The sequence below is a fragment of the Vigna radiata genome, chromosome 7, assembly GCF_000741045.1.
Source record: "Vigna radiata var. radiata cultivar VC1973A chromosome 7, Vradiata_ver6, whole genome shotgun sequence".
NCBI lineage: Eukaryota > Viridiplantae > Streptophyta > Magnoliopsida > Fabales > Fabaceae > Vigna > Vigna radiata.
The window spans coordinates 55036141-55052244 of NC_028357.1; the positions used below are offsets into that span (position 1 = coordinate 55036141).

General features: G+C 32.9%; 1 protein-coding gene across 2 annotated transcripts; it reads right to left on the minus strand.

The window, feature by feature from the left end:
• Window positions 1-2068: 2068 nt before the first annotated feature.
• Window positions 2069-7398, minus strand: LOC106768745 (respiratory burst oxidase homolog protein C). 2 transcript variants are annotated; one of them, XM_014654036.2, is made up of 13 exons: window positions 7135-7398; window positions 6641-7065; window positions 6405-6567; window positions 6252-6300; window positions 6013-6126; window positions 5468-5890; window positions 4946-5329; window positions 4754-4849; window positions 4527-4642; window positions 4324-4426; window positions 4168-4241; window positions 2687-3198; window positions 2069-2601 (listed from the first exon to the last, which is right to left on the minus strand). In XM_014654036.2, the coding sequence occupies exons 1-13, from the start codon at window positions 7188-7190 to the stop codon at window positions 2492-2494; spliced, it is 2625 nt and encodes an 874-aa protein (XP_014509522.1). In that variant the 5' UTR covers window positions 7191-7398; the 3' UTR covers window positions 2069-2491. The 2 variants fall into 2 exon arrangements, with proteins under 2 accessions (XP_014509522.1, XP_014509521.1); XM_014654035.2 differs by having other exon boundaries at window positions 6641-7398.
• Window positions 7399-16104: the final 8706 nt, after the last annotated feature.

Here is a 16104-nt window from a genome sequence, read left to right on the forward strand (position 1 = left end):
AGAGGATTGTTACTACTACAACTAATAATAATAATAATAATAATAATAATAATATAGATGAAAATTATTATTCTAATTATAGATGCTAAAACTAGCAGCACAACCCGACAAGTTATTTGACAAGTACAAGTTTCTTGATAATTATATTTTTAGTCTCACAAATTTAAATTAATTATACTTTTAGCCCCTTGAATTACAAAAAATATTTGTTATTTAAAATTTTAAAAATGAGGTTATAAATCTTAAATATTAATTTGAAAGACGAAAAATAATTTTAAACTCTAAGTTTTACTCTTTAAACCTTAAACAAAAGTTCTTATTTGGGACCAAAATTAGAATTATTCCAAATGGGAATGATTAGTAAATAATTAAACCTTAAATTTAAAATAGATTAAATTTAATTAATTCTTCTAGTAATAAATACGCGCAACACTTGAATCAAATAGATTTATCTAATTAAAGCTAGCTTAAATTGATAGAAAACGATAAAGTGGAATGATTCAGAATGAAATAATATCTAGTTCTAATTAGATTGGCAGAAATGAAACTTGACACGCTATTTCATTATCAGATATAATCATTTTTCCTCTCCCCCACTTCAGGAATATGAGGTGAATTCTCTCTCAATGCAATAATAGAATAAAAAGCAAAAGAGTACAATTAAATTACTTTTTTTCATTATTTAGATTTTCTTAAAATATAATAGAAACAAAAATCATTAGAGGGAGAAAGAAGAAAAAAATATAGCGAATCAAATAAAAAATGTAATACAATTTATCATAATTTTAAACCATTCAAATGACGTTTGTTTTCCTTTCATTTCCCTTTATTATTTTTTTTTTTATTATTCTAAACATAATTTTTTACATAGAAAAAATGAATGAGAAAAATCTCGTAATAGAAAAAAAAAATCAATTTTCTCGCGGTTGGTAGGAAATCAACTCCCTACTAGCAAGCACAATCCAATTTCGGACACGTAATGTGTGCTTTTGCTTTAAGAATAAAGCAAGAGAAAGAAATTAAGGCATTTGTCAAAAAGCAAATTTTGTTTGGAAATGTCTATCATTAGCTAGAAAACAACTTTTCTTTACACACACACACAAAAAAAGAAGCAAAAATATGCTAACAATCTTATCATTATAATAAAATTAATTTTTTAATTAATATTTTTAGTATAGTAAATTTTTAATTACTTTTTTTTTCACTTGCAACACTGAAATTTAAAACTGTATTTAAATGAAGTGAATATAGTTTTATTTAGACTAACCAGCTGTTTAATGTAACACGTTCCATTGTAGAATCATTGTATTAATTAAAGCATTTTATAATTAGTATTAAGCAAAACAATTATCTTGAAACTCCCTCTCCTTAGACAAACATGAAATAGATTTAACAAATTTTAGTTTAAGTATTATCCTGAAATATCATTTAACACATAAAAAAAATTAATGTTATTAAATTAAATAATCATATTTAAAATTTAAAAACAAAAATATATTAAAATTTAAAACAAGAATAAATTTTAATTTTAAATTTAAATATAAATATTGAAAATACCAGATTACGATGAAAGATATGTCATATCTACGATGAAAAATGATTCTTTGGTACATCTAAATTTTTACATTCATTTGACATTACTTATACTTTTTTTTTCTTTTTTCTTAAAAAACTACAAAATTTTCCACTTATTTTATACTTATATTATGTGTCAAATGAATGTAAAAGTGTCTTATGGTATTATTACTCATCCACAATCTTTTCAGAGTGAATATCAGACACTATTAATGACAAAAGAATTAATGTATATCTATTCAATCTTCCTTTTTCTTGAAATGGTGTGGTGAAAATGGACTGAAAGGAAAATGACATAATCTTTTTCTTTCTGACCCTCTTTAGCTATGAAAGATACACTCAACAACTATGTCCACATCTTGGTGTTGCCTAATCAAAAGTCACTCAATTATGGATACAACTCTCAACTCTCATACAACAAAATATTCTTCCTACATAACTCCAACAAACTGACATAACCAAAACATAGTTGCATAAGTTTGGCAAATTAGTATATTTCCAACTAAAGTCATTCAAGCTCTGCCTTTTCTTAGAATAAGTCACAAAATTTATACAGACTATTGAGTGCATTTCAGATGAACAAATTATTCCCCCTTGTGTATTATTTTCCAGTTTCTCCTAGGATTACAAAAGAGAAAAAAAAAATAAAAAAATAAAAAACCCTTCTTGTGATGATCTTTTCTTAAAAATGAATTACATTGAGTATACGACACTGAGACACATCCAAGCAGAAGTCCACACCTTTAGCAGTTGGCAGGTACTACTTTCCCTTCTTCCTTTTACAAAGCCATAACAACATGTTACATATATAAGTATAGAAACTTATTTATGGACCATCACACAACATTCATGATTGTGGAATCATGCAAAGTGGACAACTTTAAATTATGTCGTTCCACATACTTCACTTGTCTTGTCAGAAATTTTCTTTGTGGAAATCATACTTGGTGGATGTGTTGTGAGAGAAATCCAACGCCAGCTGACGAAGCTCATGGGTGAGAGCTGATGGCCCACAGTAAAACACCCCTGCATCACAAAAATTAAATTATTGCAGTGTTTGAAACAGTGAATCTTTGTCCGATTATCTAAATCTAAACCACGAGATACCTACCAACACGAGCATGCGGATGATTAAGGGCTATGCGTTTGTAAACTGTGCGCCAATTGGGTTTGGCAAAGTGAGACATGACGCGAGTTCCAGAGACAATGTCAAGGCCATTCTTTGCATGGTTGATAGACTGCAACATGGCAATGAGAGCAGACCGAGCATCACCTTCTTCGTAGACGCTGGTGCAGTAGCTGTGGAGCTCTATCACCTTCCTTCGATCTTCTTCGGCTACCTCGTTCATCACCCCTTTGAACCAGTCGAAGGAACCCTGCTCTCTCGTCACCCAGTAGAAGTATGCTCTCCTTGTCTTGAACTCGTCATCGCCGTTCTTCACCACCGCTCCCTCCTCCACTTCCTCCTCCTCTATCCCCTTCAACCTCTTCACCATGTCCTTCAGAATGCTTATCATTGGGGTAGCCCCTATTCCTAGCCCCACCAGCAGAACCACCTCGTACTCCCTGTAGTCCTGTGCCGGAGCCCCGTATGGCCCATCCACCAGAACTTTCGGGAAATTTCTGCAACCATAAAACCTCATTGTCTTATGTCTCTTTCTCATACAGACTGGTTTTTGTCAGATGATAGAAAAAATTGAATAAAAAGACTTCATTTATTTTCGGGGGTCAGAGTTACGTAATTTTCAGTATCTTGTCGATATGCTTGAACCGACAACTTAACTTGCATGCAGAAATTTTCAACAGACGTCCTTATAACAATAATGTTTGTTTTTTTAGCAGACAACCTGTTTTTTCCTCACAACACAAATTTACAAGTGAATTTTATTATAAATATACACACTTGTCATTTGATATGTATCACTGTTTCAGTATCATCCTATTTGACAGTGAAAGATAGAGTGAGCAGTGTAACGATGACAGAAAATTTAATACAACAAGACAAGAAGTATAATGTGTATCTGTGATATATTTTATTGTTCTTCTTAGAATGTCAAAAACTTAATGTAGTAATTGTATATTTTATATGAGTATAATACATATATATATATATATATATATATATATATATATATGTTACTTTTATTTTTGAGTATGTACATATTTTACAGACATCTCAATTTCGTTATCTCGTTTTAAAATGTTCACCTAACATGTGCTGAAACTCTCGGTAGCTGTCATTGACCATTAAACGAAAATGGACAAACAAACATGCCCCGTATGATGATGCTCATGTTTTGTTAAATAATTTCGGTCCAACTTGTTTTGTGCTCTCCAGCAGCCATCAATTATTGGGTTTGTACTTTTCTCTAATAAAATAAAAATTTGGTGATATTTTGAGTGTTAACTTAGGTTCTACCTTTAGATTTAAACTCCTATACTGAACAAATTTTACTGACATGAAACTCATCGTGAAGTTTTTGAACAGATTAGTAAATATTTAAATTCAAGTTCTGAAATTTCATTCTAGAGCATAAGTTTTAGCAAACATTAAGTTAACTGTGTTTGAATTTGATTTAGAAAAGGTCTTACATTGAACTGCTGTCTCCTTTCAAGCATTCTGCTCTTAGAAGTCCACTCTGCCCATTGAGGGGTTGTTGGCATGCCTGCAAGAAACCAAAACAACATAGATTGTTCAATGATGAGAAACCCACATAGTAATTAGAAAAAAAAAATATGTTAATTCACCTGTGAGAATTTGGTTTTCAGACTTCGGGTCCAATCACCGAGTATTTTTATGTGAACGCTAAGGTAATCATCATCAGGGGCTGAAGTTATGGAAAATGGATGCCTAAGGATGCATAAACAATGAACATACATTGATTAGATTTTGTGGAATGAAGATTACATTCAAAACTTTTCATTTAGAAGATGGTTCTTAAAATGCAAACCATTCAAATGGAGACACAGCAGCACAATTGACAAACATGTATTGTCCACTTTTGTAGGTAAATCCCTGCGGCTTTGACATTTGAAGTGCTAACACATTTCCAGGATAAAGAGTCACCTTCAAAGTTCACAACATGCACACTTTTTAACCTTAGCCAAAAGTAATCATGACAGAGCAAGGTGTTTCTTCATGCAGTAAATAATCAAATTCCTATTTTTTGATACATACCTTCAATATTTTGACAGACTTGATGCTTGATCTGAGTGCTCTAATCAGTCTTTCCAATGCATAAATGGTAATGGGAACCGCTAGATACATCCATGTCTGAAAAACACATAATGTTAAGTGCATGTGAATCCATTATCTTTCAACTCGAAACAAGTGTGTAAAAACACCTGAGGGTTAAGTGAAGATGCTAACCGTTTTCTTGTACCATTTATGGGTCAAGTAAAGTTTGATTCCATGCACAACCAAAAGGGCATAGACAAAAACGAAGAGATGATGAGAATACCAAAAGGCATTGAAACCTGTGAGTTTGTTGAAGGGTTTGGGTAGTTTGGTTCTGCCTCTCCTGAATGCAGGATTGGCCAATGTAAAAGCTATTGCCATTAGCACAATCATTATAATCCCTGTTACTCCTTCCCATGATTTGACAAAATACCAATAATCTGATGGTCTGTCTCCGAAAAAGGGTTCCATCAGCTTGTACTTCTCATCACTTGCATGGAGAAGGCGAGGAAAATCACAAGTAAGATGATAGATGGCATGTACACCAACACCAATTGCTATTGCCACAGCTATTACCTGAAAAAACACTATCATTTATACTAGTAATTTTTATACCTTATTGACTTGTGAAAGCTGATAATTCACCAAGCATGTCATTGAAATAGATATATTTCTTTTCCTGTTCTTGAAGGAGCTAGCAGAAGTGAGAATTACCTTGTGGAAGTTGATGTTGTCGTCAAAAGGAACTGCAGCACCCAGTTTGGTCTTATTCCTTAGCCAGGTGATGGTGTTTCGGCAAACAGGTAACAAGATGAGAGCCATGTTCAATTTAAGTGTCTCTGCTGCACCTTTTGCCATGCATACACAATGGCCCATTACCTCATAGGCAGCTTTTCTCCGATACTGCACAAATTTATAGGCAAATAGACCTAACATCACACCAATCCACAGGGCTAGTACCCAAGATCTTCGCCAATTGTCCAGCACAAAGTACTTGGCATCCCTGTACCACCTCAAAATTGCACTGTCCACGTATGTAGGCTTAAGCTTTTGGCTTAGCATTTGACTCAGGTTCTTGCTTTCTCCTCTTGTAGTTTCCTCTGGTCCATGCAACAGAAGTGTTTCCAAGTTGTCTATCTGTTTTTTCCCCCAACAAAATATGGCCAAAAAAGTTAAACACTTGGGCTGAGTGGAGAATTCTATAACATTGAATGGAGATTTTCCATTCTAGAGATTGCAGGCTAGGCTATTTCAGTTACCATGATGTATCCTGAGTCATCAGGGTCAAGTTCTTCCATGATCAAAGCTGCATATTCCTCTGCTTGCTTCTGAATGTTTGACAGTTTGTTGGCAGTGGCGCTAAGGCAGATAATCTGAGACCAGAATTGATCATACATGATCAAAAAGACTCTTGATCAGATAGGAGGGGAAATTCAGATTACTAGAATTTACTCTTGTACGTTGACTAAACTTGAAAAGTAATGATTTTGTACTTTACCTCTTTAATTTCTTCCTCGGTGATTCTTCCATCTGCATCTTTATCAACCCTGCGTTGCAAATCCAAGTCAACATCAGTGAAGGTTGATGATATATACTTGCAGGGAATCCAGACAAATGCATCGTGTTTATATCAACCAAAACAATCAATTACATGTCAAAGAATGTTTTGAGCCTAGTATCAAAGCTCTGGTCAGAAATATTGTCCCAGAACTCCCTCAACTGGATCTTGTTAATGGAACCCCCTTGAATACCTCTCTGCCGAGCAAGAGTATCAAAAAGCTTCTCCGCATAAGCCTCGGACTCCTTGTTCAATCCTACAATCAAACCCAATGACACTGTCAAAAACTACATTCATGTCATTTGCAGTAAAATAATGAGGTTAGGTACCTAAGCATTGTGCAAAGAGAGAACGAGGAAGATAGCCATCAGAGTTAGCAGTGAGCTTCTCAAACCGCTTCTCCACCTCAACCCATCCTGCACCCCCATCGGCCATGCTGATAAACTTGAGCCCTGTGAGAGCATGAGCCACTGCAGACTTTGTTCTGTCAAAGTGTTTTGGTGCTGGTTTTGAGAAAGAAGCCAAACGCTTCAGCTGCTTCATGCGGATAGCAGCACTCTGAACCACAGAGGCCCCAAAGGATTTTTTCTTCTCAAGCCTCTTCCCTGACAAACCCAACTTCTCACCATCTTCCTCTTCCACCCCATCAACACCTCCAAAATCTTTAACACTGTGTAAGGCCACAGAATCACCATGAATGTCCATGGTGACCTCAACATAGCGTCCTTCAGCATCGGCCTGAGATTTTCTGCCACTGTCAAGTTCAACATCAGTGACAGCTTTTGACTCTGAAGACCTTAAGTTGTTACTGTTGGTGTCATACCTTTCAGCATCAGTTAGTTCTATGTCTGATTGAAGATCTGCAGAAGCTCCTCCCATTTTCTTTTCTTTTTTTCTGATGAACACACACGCACACACACTTTCAGGTCTCTTTATTCACACTCATTTGTTTCTCTTTCCCTGCTAGCTGCCATTCCTGGCTTTGCCTGCTATATGTACGTATCTTAACATCTCGCTATGGACAACAATGACAGCCATATTATCATAGAAAAAGCTATTCAAAGTTACTTTATTTTCTACTCTATATTTTATAATGGATGTCTTTCTTTATTTAAAGCATTTAGCTTGTCTTAATTTCCTTGCACTTCTTTATAATAAACCATCTAATTTGTAGACTCTGTAGCTGTTTCAATCAATGTCAATAACATCACAAACATAACAAGTTTCCAACGTAGTTTCATTATGTTTGACTCAACTCAATGTAAAATCTCTCATTCTTTTCGTATTTAAGTTTCAGTGCCATGTTTTACCACTTCCTATGATTATTATTTTGTAGATTTTACCATTCAAGTGTCATAAAATACCATTATTTCTACACTTCCAACTATGAAAAGCAAAGATAGATCATTCAAGAATATGCAACTCGTTTATTTCGTTTATTTGTACCGAAAGCCAAAAAATCATTAGTAATGTTTCCGATACGTATATTATCGACAGATTTTAAGCTGTCGTAAAATCGTTGGTAAATACATTTTACCGACTTTTTATCATTATCGATAAAAATTTTGGTCATGGATAAATCTTTTTATTTTTTAATGATTTTAACCAAGATTCTATTAATGGATTAATGATTTGATAAAATCTTTCAAAAAAATTGGAAGGTCACATGCTCATTAACTTGGATTGGAATGAAACAAAATTCAATTCTCATTTATTTTGTTTGATGACAATGATAAAATGATAAAACTTTAATGTGACATAAAGGTAACATGGGAAAATTTTTAATATGACATAAAATTAGGATAACGATATTTATCCTGACAACATTTGAACATTGATTACGTGTCTACGTGTCAATCTGTGATTGATTCTAAATTAGTCCATAATAGTGTTTATGACTATTATTATTGATTGTGGACTAATTTAGGACCAATCACAGATTGAGATTGACACGTAATCAATGTTCAAATGCTGTCAAAAAAATGTTGTCTATATATCATTATCCTAAAATTAAAGTGTATAAGACTCACAATTATTACACTTTAAAATGAAGTTATATTTATTTTATACTTTCTAAATTGATGCTCTTTTTTAGTTTAATTTTCAATTACATTAAATATAAAATAAAATAAATTAAAAAATATTATTCTCACACATAGTGCTATAAACAAGATATCCAATTAGTTAATTTAATTTCACCAATAATTACTTCAGTGAGATATCCTAAAAGGTTTAATCTAATCTCACAATTAATTCAGTGTGCAACTTAAGATAAACCATACTAAAATTTGAAATCATTGTGTGATAGAAAATTTGCATTGTTAAATAGTATATTAATTAATTAAATATTTTAACATCGTAGTTAGTTGGCACCACATTGAAGAAAATCTTAGAAGATAAGCAAAGAGCGTAATAAAAGGCAAAGATCGTGTATGTGACAGTGGCATTGCTTTTTTCACCATTTTCATCCCAAAAAAACCCAACCAAACCATTACTTTTAAAATTCAATTTATCAGTGTTTGATTGGACCCACTGCAACCCTAAACACATTCTATTTAATTCAAAAATTTTAAATCCAACCTTAAAATCTTGCACATGGATTTAGTCACCTGTCACTCTCACACACATTATTTTAGTAGCTTATGTTATCATATTTTATTATTATTTGTGTTTCTTTATAATTGGAATACAAAATTAATGTCTATGTTTTTAATGTAATCAATATTTTGCCATGAGTTTCATACTAGATTTTAAATATAGTTATTATTATAAAAGTAAGATGATGTTATTATAGATAATAAATAACCTATAGTAAAAATTAATTATTGGCAAAGATGTAAGAGTATAATTTTATATGTTGATTATTGGAAATATCTTCCTATGATTGTTTGTCTTTTCCATTTGCTCATGTGGGCATGTTTTGTAGTATTATATAGGTCATGTTGGGGTGATCTTTTCTGTGAACATAAAAGTTTGTAGAAAAAAAAATTATTTATAAACTAAAATCAGTTTATATATCAAATAGAAATAAAATTGAAATAAATTATATGAGAGAATTTGGATAAATTAAAGGGAAATGGGTATCACTAACTCAATTGACATGATGAGAAGAAAGATATTGACTCGGCTTTGGTCACTCGTAATAATTTTTTTTTAATTATATTGGGAAAATCAATCATTTCAATAACGTGATTTTTGAATGGAATCTTTATAAGATTAGTCAACACAACACAACCACTTGATGATGCATTGTTTGGTACGAAATTAAATAATGGAAATATAATGCTTTTTTTTAACTACCGAAACCAAAAACTTAGGCCTTGTTCTCTTGAGTGGATTTGAGGGAGAGTAATTGAGTGGATTTGAGAGGATTTGAAGGTAATTCTTTTTTGTTGTTTATTTGAGTGAATTTGGAGGTAAACGAGTATGAATTTGGAAGTAAATTTTTTTAATCTACCATATAAATTAAATCTTACACTAATTCTCACAAACTTTACTTCCAAATCCAGTCTCTTTAACCTCCAAATTCACTCAAATAAACAGCAAAAAAAATTACCTTCAAATCTTCTCAAATCCACTCAATTACTCTCCCTCAAATTCACTCAAGTGAACAAGGCCTTAACCATTCATGTTCATCACGTCATATTATATTATTTTTTTCTTATCTGTAAAAATAGTTGGCAGACATTATCACAAGCAAAATCCTATTTTAAGACCCCTTTTTATGAATAAAATTTTATTTTATAGATAAAATTATTTCACCTATTTTCTCACCGGATATGGTGAGAAGTTGGATAGAAAGGACCGAATGGTTGATGGACAATAAAGTGTTTCATAGCCTTTCGGTCTTAACAGTTGAACAAAATTAAGACCTAATTAATGTTGTAATTGTTATTGTTAATTGGTCAAATTTTTATAAACTCTATAAATAAGGGTTTAATTTCGAAGTAAACTCACATTGACTTACTATTGAATTACTAAAGACCTACAGAGAAAGATTTTGCAGGTCACGTCCCATACATCGATCGGTTACCAGAGTACGGAGTGAAGAGACGTTCGGTAGAGACAGGAGCTTAACACAAGCGGTTATCCTCGTCCCAAGCAGAAACATTTTGGCATCCACCGTGGGCGTGCCAAAATATTTCAGTAGGGTTGAGATCCCTAACCCAAAGCATTCAAAGTTATCTTGTGCTAGCCGTGGGGGAGGATGCCTGCAGAAGACACTCTGACGCTCAAGTCAGTGACTTTGCATAATAATTTTGTAATCAAGATTAGTCATTAGAGTTTTTATCTAACTTTTTTGGAAGACATATATTTATAAATATTATAATGAGTTGCTCACCATTAGGTCTAACTCATTAATCACCAATAAATGGCTATTATTCTCCTTCCTATTAATTGTTATTATTGCCCAGATTAATTACTAGTTAATGATTGTTCTGGACCGGTAGATTTCTCAGTGGATGGTCGATCGCTCGATCTTTGGTTGACCGGGTGGTCGTATGTTTAATTCGTATAGAAATGTCGGTAAGTTTATGGTCAAATTGACTAGGTAATTTAATTTGTCATTTTTCTCATTTAATTCATCAATTTGATATTAGATGGAACAAACCATGACAATTTGAAAGTGGTAGCTTATTAGTTTTTTTAAAAAAGAAATAATTAACCTTATAAGACTTGTTTACAAGTAAAAGTGTAACATCCCAATTTAGTAATATAAAACTACTAAATAAAACATTACATGGATAATGATATAACAAGAACTTACATATTAACTATGACAAAACTCTTCACTTGAAGAATTGAGGTTCAACCCAAACTGCAGGCTTCACTCCCATTCTCCCGCTACAACAACTGGAAGATTTTATCCCTAAACTCACATCATTAAGGTGATCATTACAAAAGAGAAAACAAACGGACAAACATGACAAAATAGAAAAGAAGGGTAAGCTACTGTAATTTAATAATCATGTGATCATACAAATCAAACAATTAGATAAAACACTCCTACACATGTATAAAACATATAATCACATTTTGACCGATCACTTTACTTTGACTGTCCGGACTGGTATGAATACGTAGCTTTGATCGTTCGTGCACTCATGGGTGTAGTAATTGGAAACTCATTAGCTGCCACACGAGGTTAGCCCGTTATGCCTCACCCAAGGTCTCCCCCCTCAGACTAGGGCCTCCTGCTATTCTCACGACATGTATTACCCATCTCTACTTGAGACCTGGTAATTATTAGAATGTCAGAATGAACGTTGTGGATTTCACTGTCCATATTCATACCTTACCACCACATTGATAACCAACCATTGAGACATTCCTCCTTGGAATTCTCTTTCCTATCCACATTTATAAATCTCGTACCATACTACAATATCAACATTATTTCTCATGCATAATGTATTTAAACCACTTAAATAAACACTCAAAGTACAATATAACCATAATCCTTTTATAGAATGAAAGCTTCCTAGGAAGGTCAAACTGAACAGTAAAGCTACCACCCACGAATATGACCGAACGATCAAATTGAAGAGTAAGGCTCAAACATGAGCCAAATACAGTTTTAGAGTTAAATACTAGAACAATCGAACACTTAGAGCTTAAACCGAATAGTAAGAACTTAGGCCGAATACTCAAAACTTAAATCGAACACTTAGTGTAAGATCGAGCGGTTTTTTACTATCTACATAATAGAACCGAACATCCATACTAGCTAAAGTTGAAGAAGTGGCCGAACACTATTTAGTACCAACCACTAGGGAAAAATCGAACACTAATACAAGTTCGAGCACTACCAAGACAAAGCACCCACCTAATGACAAATACTCTAGGCTTAGACAGAATACTCTGTTAGGACCAAGACTAACGCATGATCGAATGGTCATTAACAAGTAAGGCCCATAAAAGGCCGAACACAGCTAAAACCGAACACCAATACAAATCGAGTGCTAGTACAAGACCGAACACTACTAAGCGACCGAGTGCTATACAAGACGGAGCACTACTAAGAGATTGAGTGTTAGTACAAGACCGAGCATGACTAAGAGACTGAGTGCTAGTACAAGACTGAGCACTACTAAGAGACCAAGTGCTAGTAGAGATCGAGCACTACTAAGAGACCGAGTGCTAGTACAAAATCGAGCACTACTAAGAGACCGAGTGCTAGTACAAGACCGAACACTACTAAGAGACCAACCATCCACCTAAGACCGAACGGTCATGAACGAGTAAAACTCTAAAGAGATTGAACCCAGTAAATGACCAAGTACCTGAACATGGTCGAACGATCAACAACACACTCTCAGCTTTCTGCACAATTCTGCAAAACTTCTGCAAAATTATGAGCATGCTACACTTGATCAAAACTAAACATGTTTCCCAACTTCTAATCCTTCAAACTTGTAACATATACCTATTTACACTTAATTAAAAGTAACTAAACTTTCATAACATCATTCAAGAGAGTTTCATCTCATATTTAAGCTTCAATTCTGCAGAATCATCAATTCAATGACCCAAAATTCAATTCTCTCACTTTTGGCACAATTTGAGTGACTAAAAGGCTCTAACACACCCAAAACAACTTGGCCAGACTCTTCCCATCAACCAACTCTATACTCAAACTCAATTCCCCACTTTCGCTACTCCAATTCCTCAAAATTCACACAACACGTTAACAAAAACACTACCAAAGCAAATCCACATAACCATGGAATTTAACCGTGCACATAGACAAGGCCGAGCACACCAAAGATCCACTTTCATACACATGCAGAATCATCAAATAGCATTTTCACACACCATAAACAATAAATTAAATTAACTATTTTTCCTAACCTCTTAGCCGAACCGAACAACTTTTATCCTTCAAGAAATTTGCTCCCAACATCAGAAAATCCTAAGAACACCTAGAGCTCACATATTTATGAGAAGAGACCAATCAAAGGACCAATAACGAAGTCAGAATTGAGGAGAGAGAGTTGATGAATACATGCAACCAAAAACGTTGCTTGCATGTGCCAACAGTTCCATAATTTTCACAAGAATCAAGAGAACAAAACTTACTAGCTTCAAACACGAAATTGATTGGTGGAAAAGGAAGCTCTTGACGTCTGGATCGCCTAGAGAACTCCTAATCGCCGATCAGATGAACCAACCGTGAGTAATCTTAGAGAGAAAGAGATAAAAAGTAGAAGATAGTGTTTTTAGAGGAATAGAACGTACTAATATAATGAACTTAATGTTTTAAAACTTTTATTTATTGTTTGTTGATTTTTAACACTAAGTGTTTAGTCTCATTATTTTAATATATTTATCTACTCTTAACCTTCTATAACCTTCTATTTTCTGAGTACTTACAAAAAGATATTAATTCAATGTGAACAATACGTACATCCATCTTATTATCTTAACCTCAATACCTTAAACTAAAAATTGAAGTCTTTTAACTCGATAAGTAATATCTTAAATTAGCATGATCAAGTTACTTACTAAAAGATAAAGGTTTTTAATATGCTGGACCCTCTTGTTATACTTGAACATAAAAAGTATTAGTTCATCAATTCATTCTTCTAATTAATATTACAATTCACTCAAGCTCATTATCTGTAATTGAATAATAAAAAAAAAGTAATTATTTTAGAGCAAAAAAAATCCTTATCAAATAATAAAAGAAATTATTTAAATTTCTAATCGTATTTTCGTAAGTATGAATTAAGTTTGCGAGATTTATCATTAGTGAGGTATGAATACCGAACACAAAAGAAAACCGATACACTAATACAAAATCATAAGCTCCTCGTTTGTGGATTTTGTTTTTTTATATGTCATTTCAACCTTTTTACTTTCACTCAATATAAAACTTACAATTGTTATTTAACTTTTAACATCAATTACATTTTATTTTATTTTTTGAAACATATTTCACGATTTTCTAGCTTATATCTTCGTGTGAGGATAGAATTTTTATTAACATCTTAAATTTTTTTTATAGGGATTAAATATTTATCTTACGTGAGTTTTCTTTTAAGAAAAATAAGACATTTTAGTAGCAGAAGAATAAATTACTTGAAAATTTATCTAAGAATACGCAAATTAAACGTTCGCGAAAAAAGGTTTTTATTTTTTTCAATATTTAGTTTGAGTGCTGATTTAATAACATTTTTTATAAGATAACCCTTAAGTTGTTTGAAAAATGTTCTAAGAAAATATTGCTCTTGTTGTTTAATAATAAGTTTAAACCGTTCAATTCTAGACAACTTAACAGACAAAATTTACAGGATTCATTTTCTTTAATTGGATAATTTAAGCCCAAAACACCAATTATTCAAAAATTAATTGAAATAAAAATAACTAAATTTAAAAAAGTTAAAAATATAGAATGAAAATGACTAATTAGTAAAGATTATGTGAAAATCCTCTATTTGGTAATTCACTTAGAGAACTGAAAAACATTAATTACAAAACCATACGACACCTACATTTTAAATCCATATATTTTAGGGGACGATGTTTTTTATTTTATTAAATGATAATTTGTAGTAGATATATAGAGCCATGCCATATTCTTTATTTATAAAATAATTGTTACTTTTAACTTTAAATTTAATTTAACAATCAAGAAAATAACCTAACAAACTACTTTTGACAAAGTATATAGTGAGATATCATTAATTTATGAAGATGGAGAGAAGTATAGAATTGTGAATTAAAATAATTAGAATTTGACTATGTGTTGTATATATGTGTTGGGGACAGATATAGCTAAGTGCGAAGACTTTAAGATATATAGCGAAAGTGAAGGTGCGTGTTGTTTGGTAGGGTTAGTCACTCACGAAATCCACCTAGCAAAAATGTTTTAATGCTCCATGTTTTTGTTTAAGGTCATAAAAGCAAACACTCAATTGATTGAATGACCCAGCAAATGCTCAGTGGTGTTTTCCACCTTTCAAATGCTTCAATTTTCACACTCAAAGCTTAAATAACTTTTCCTTTCTTTGACATTTCTTTTTGTAAAGATGTCAGCTGAAAGGACTATGTTTCGATTGTTCTTTTAACCGAGAAAATATGTCTTTTATATTTCGATTTCTTAATAACCGAAACATATAGTTTGATATAAATAACGAAATTGTCACTGTATTTTGATACGTATTAGAAAGTGAGTTTTTAGGCTTAACTCAATCCCACAAAACCGGCTTGTAAGGTGAGGTTTGCACTTCACTTATATATTATAACTTAGCCTTATCTCTAGTCGATGTGGAACTTCCAACACACCTCCTTCACGCCGAGGTATAGATATCTCGTGCGTGATAGTAAAAATTGGGTGGTCCAATAGCGGCCCGACAATGGGTGGAATAGAAACAAAATTGCCCACTTAGAACTCGCTAGGATAGACTTTAACCATGGCTCTGATACCAAATTAGAAAGTGGGTTTTTCAGAATATATAATATATAAGTGTTTTTGCTTGTATCAAGGCCTCATAGGGAACCTGGCTCTGAAGTTAGGCCTAAAACTCACTTCTAATATGGTATCAGAGTCATGGTTAAAGCCTATCCTAGCGAGTTTTAAGTAGACATTTCTCTTTCTATTCCACCCATTGTCGGGTCACTATTGGACCACCCAATTTCTACTATCACGCACGAGATGTCTATACCTCGGCGTGAAGGGGGTGTGTTGGAAGTCCCACATCGACTAGAGATAAGGCTAAGTTATAATATATAAGTGAGGTGCAAACCTCACCTTACAAGCCGGTTTTGTAGGGTTGAGTTAGGCCTAAAA

Coding starts and splice junctions, on each gene's coding strand:
- LOC106768745 (XM_014654035.2), bottom strand. CDS start 7,190: ATGGGAGGAGCTTCTGCAGATCTTCAATCAGACATAGAACTAACTGAT. Junction 5,891..6,012: donor ATGACTCAGGATACATCATG/GTAACTGAAATA, acceptor GGGAAAAAACAG/ATAGACAACTTGGAAACACT. Junction 4,242..4,323: donor TGAAAACCAAATTCTCACAG/GTGAATTAACAT, acceptor GGTTTCTTGCAG/GCATGCCAACAACCCCTCAA.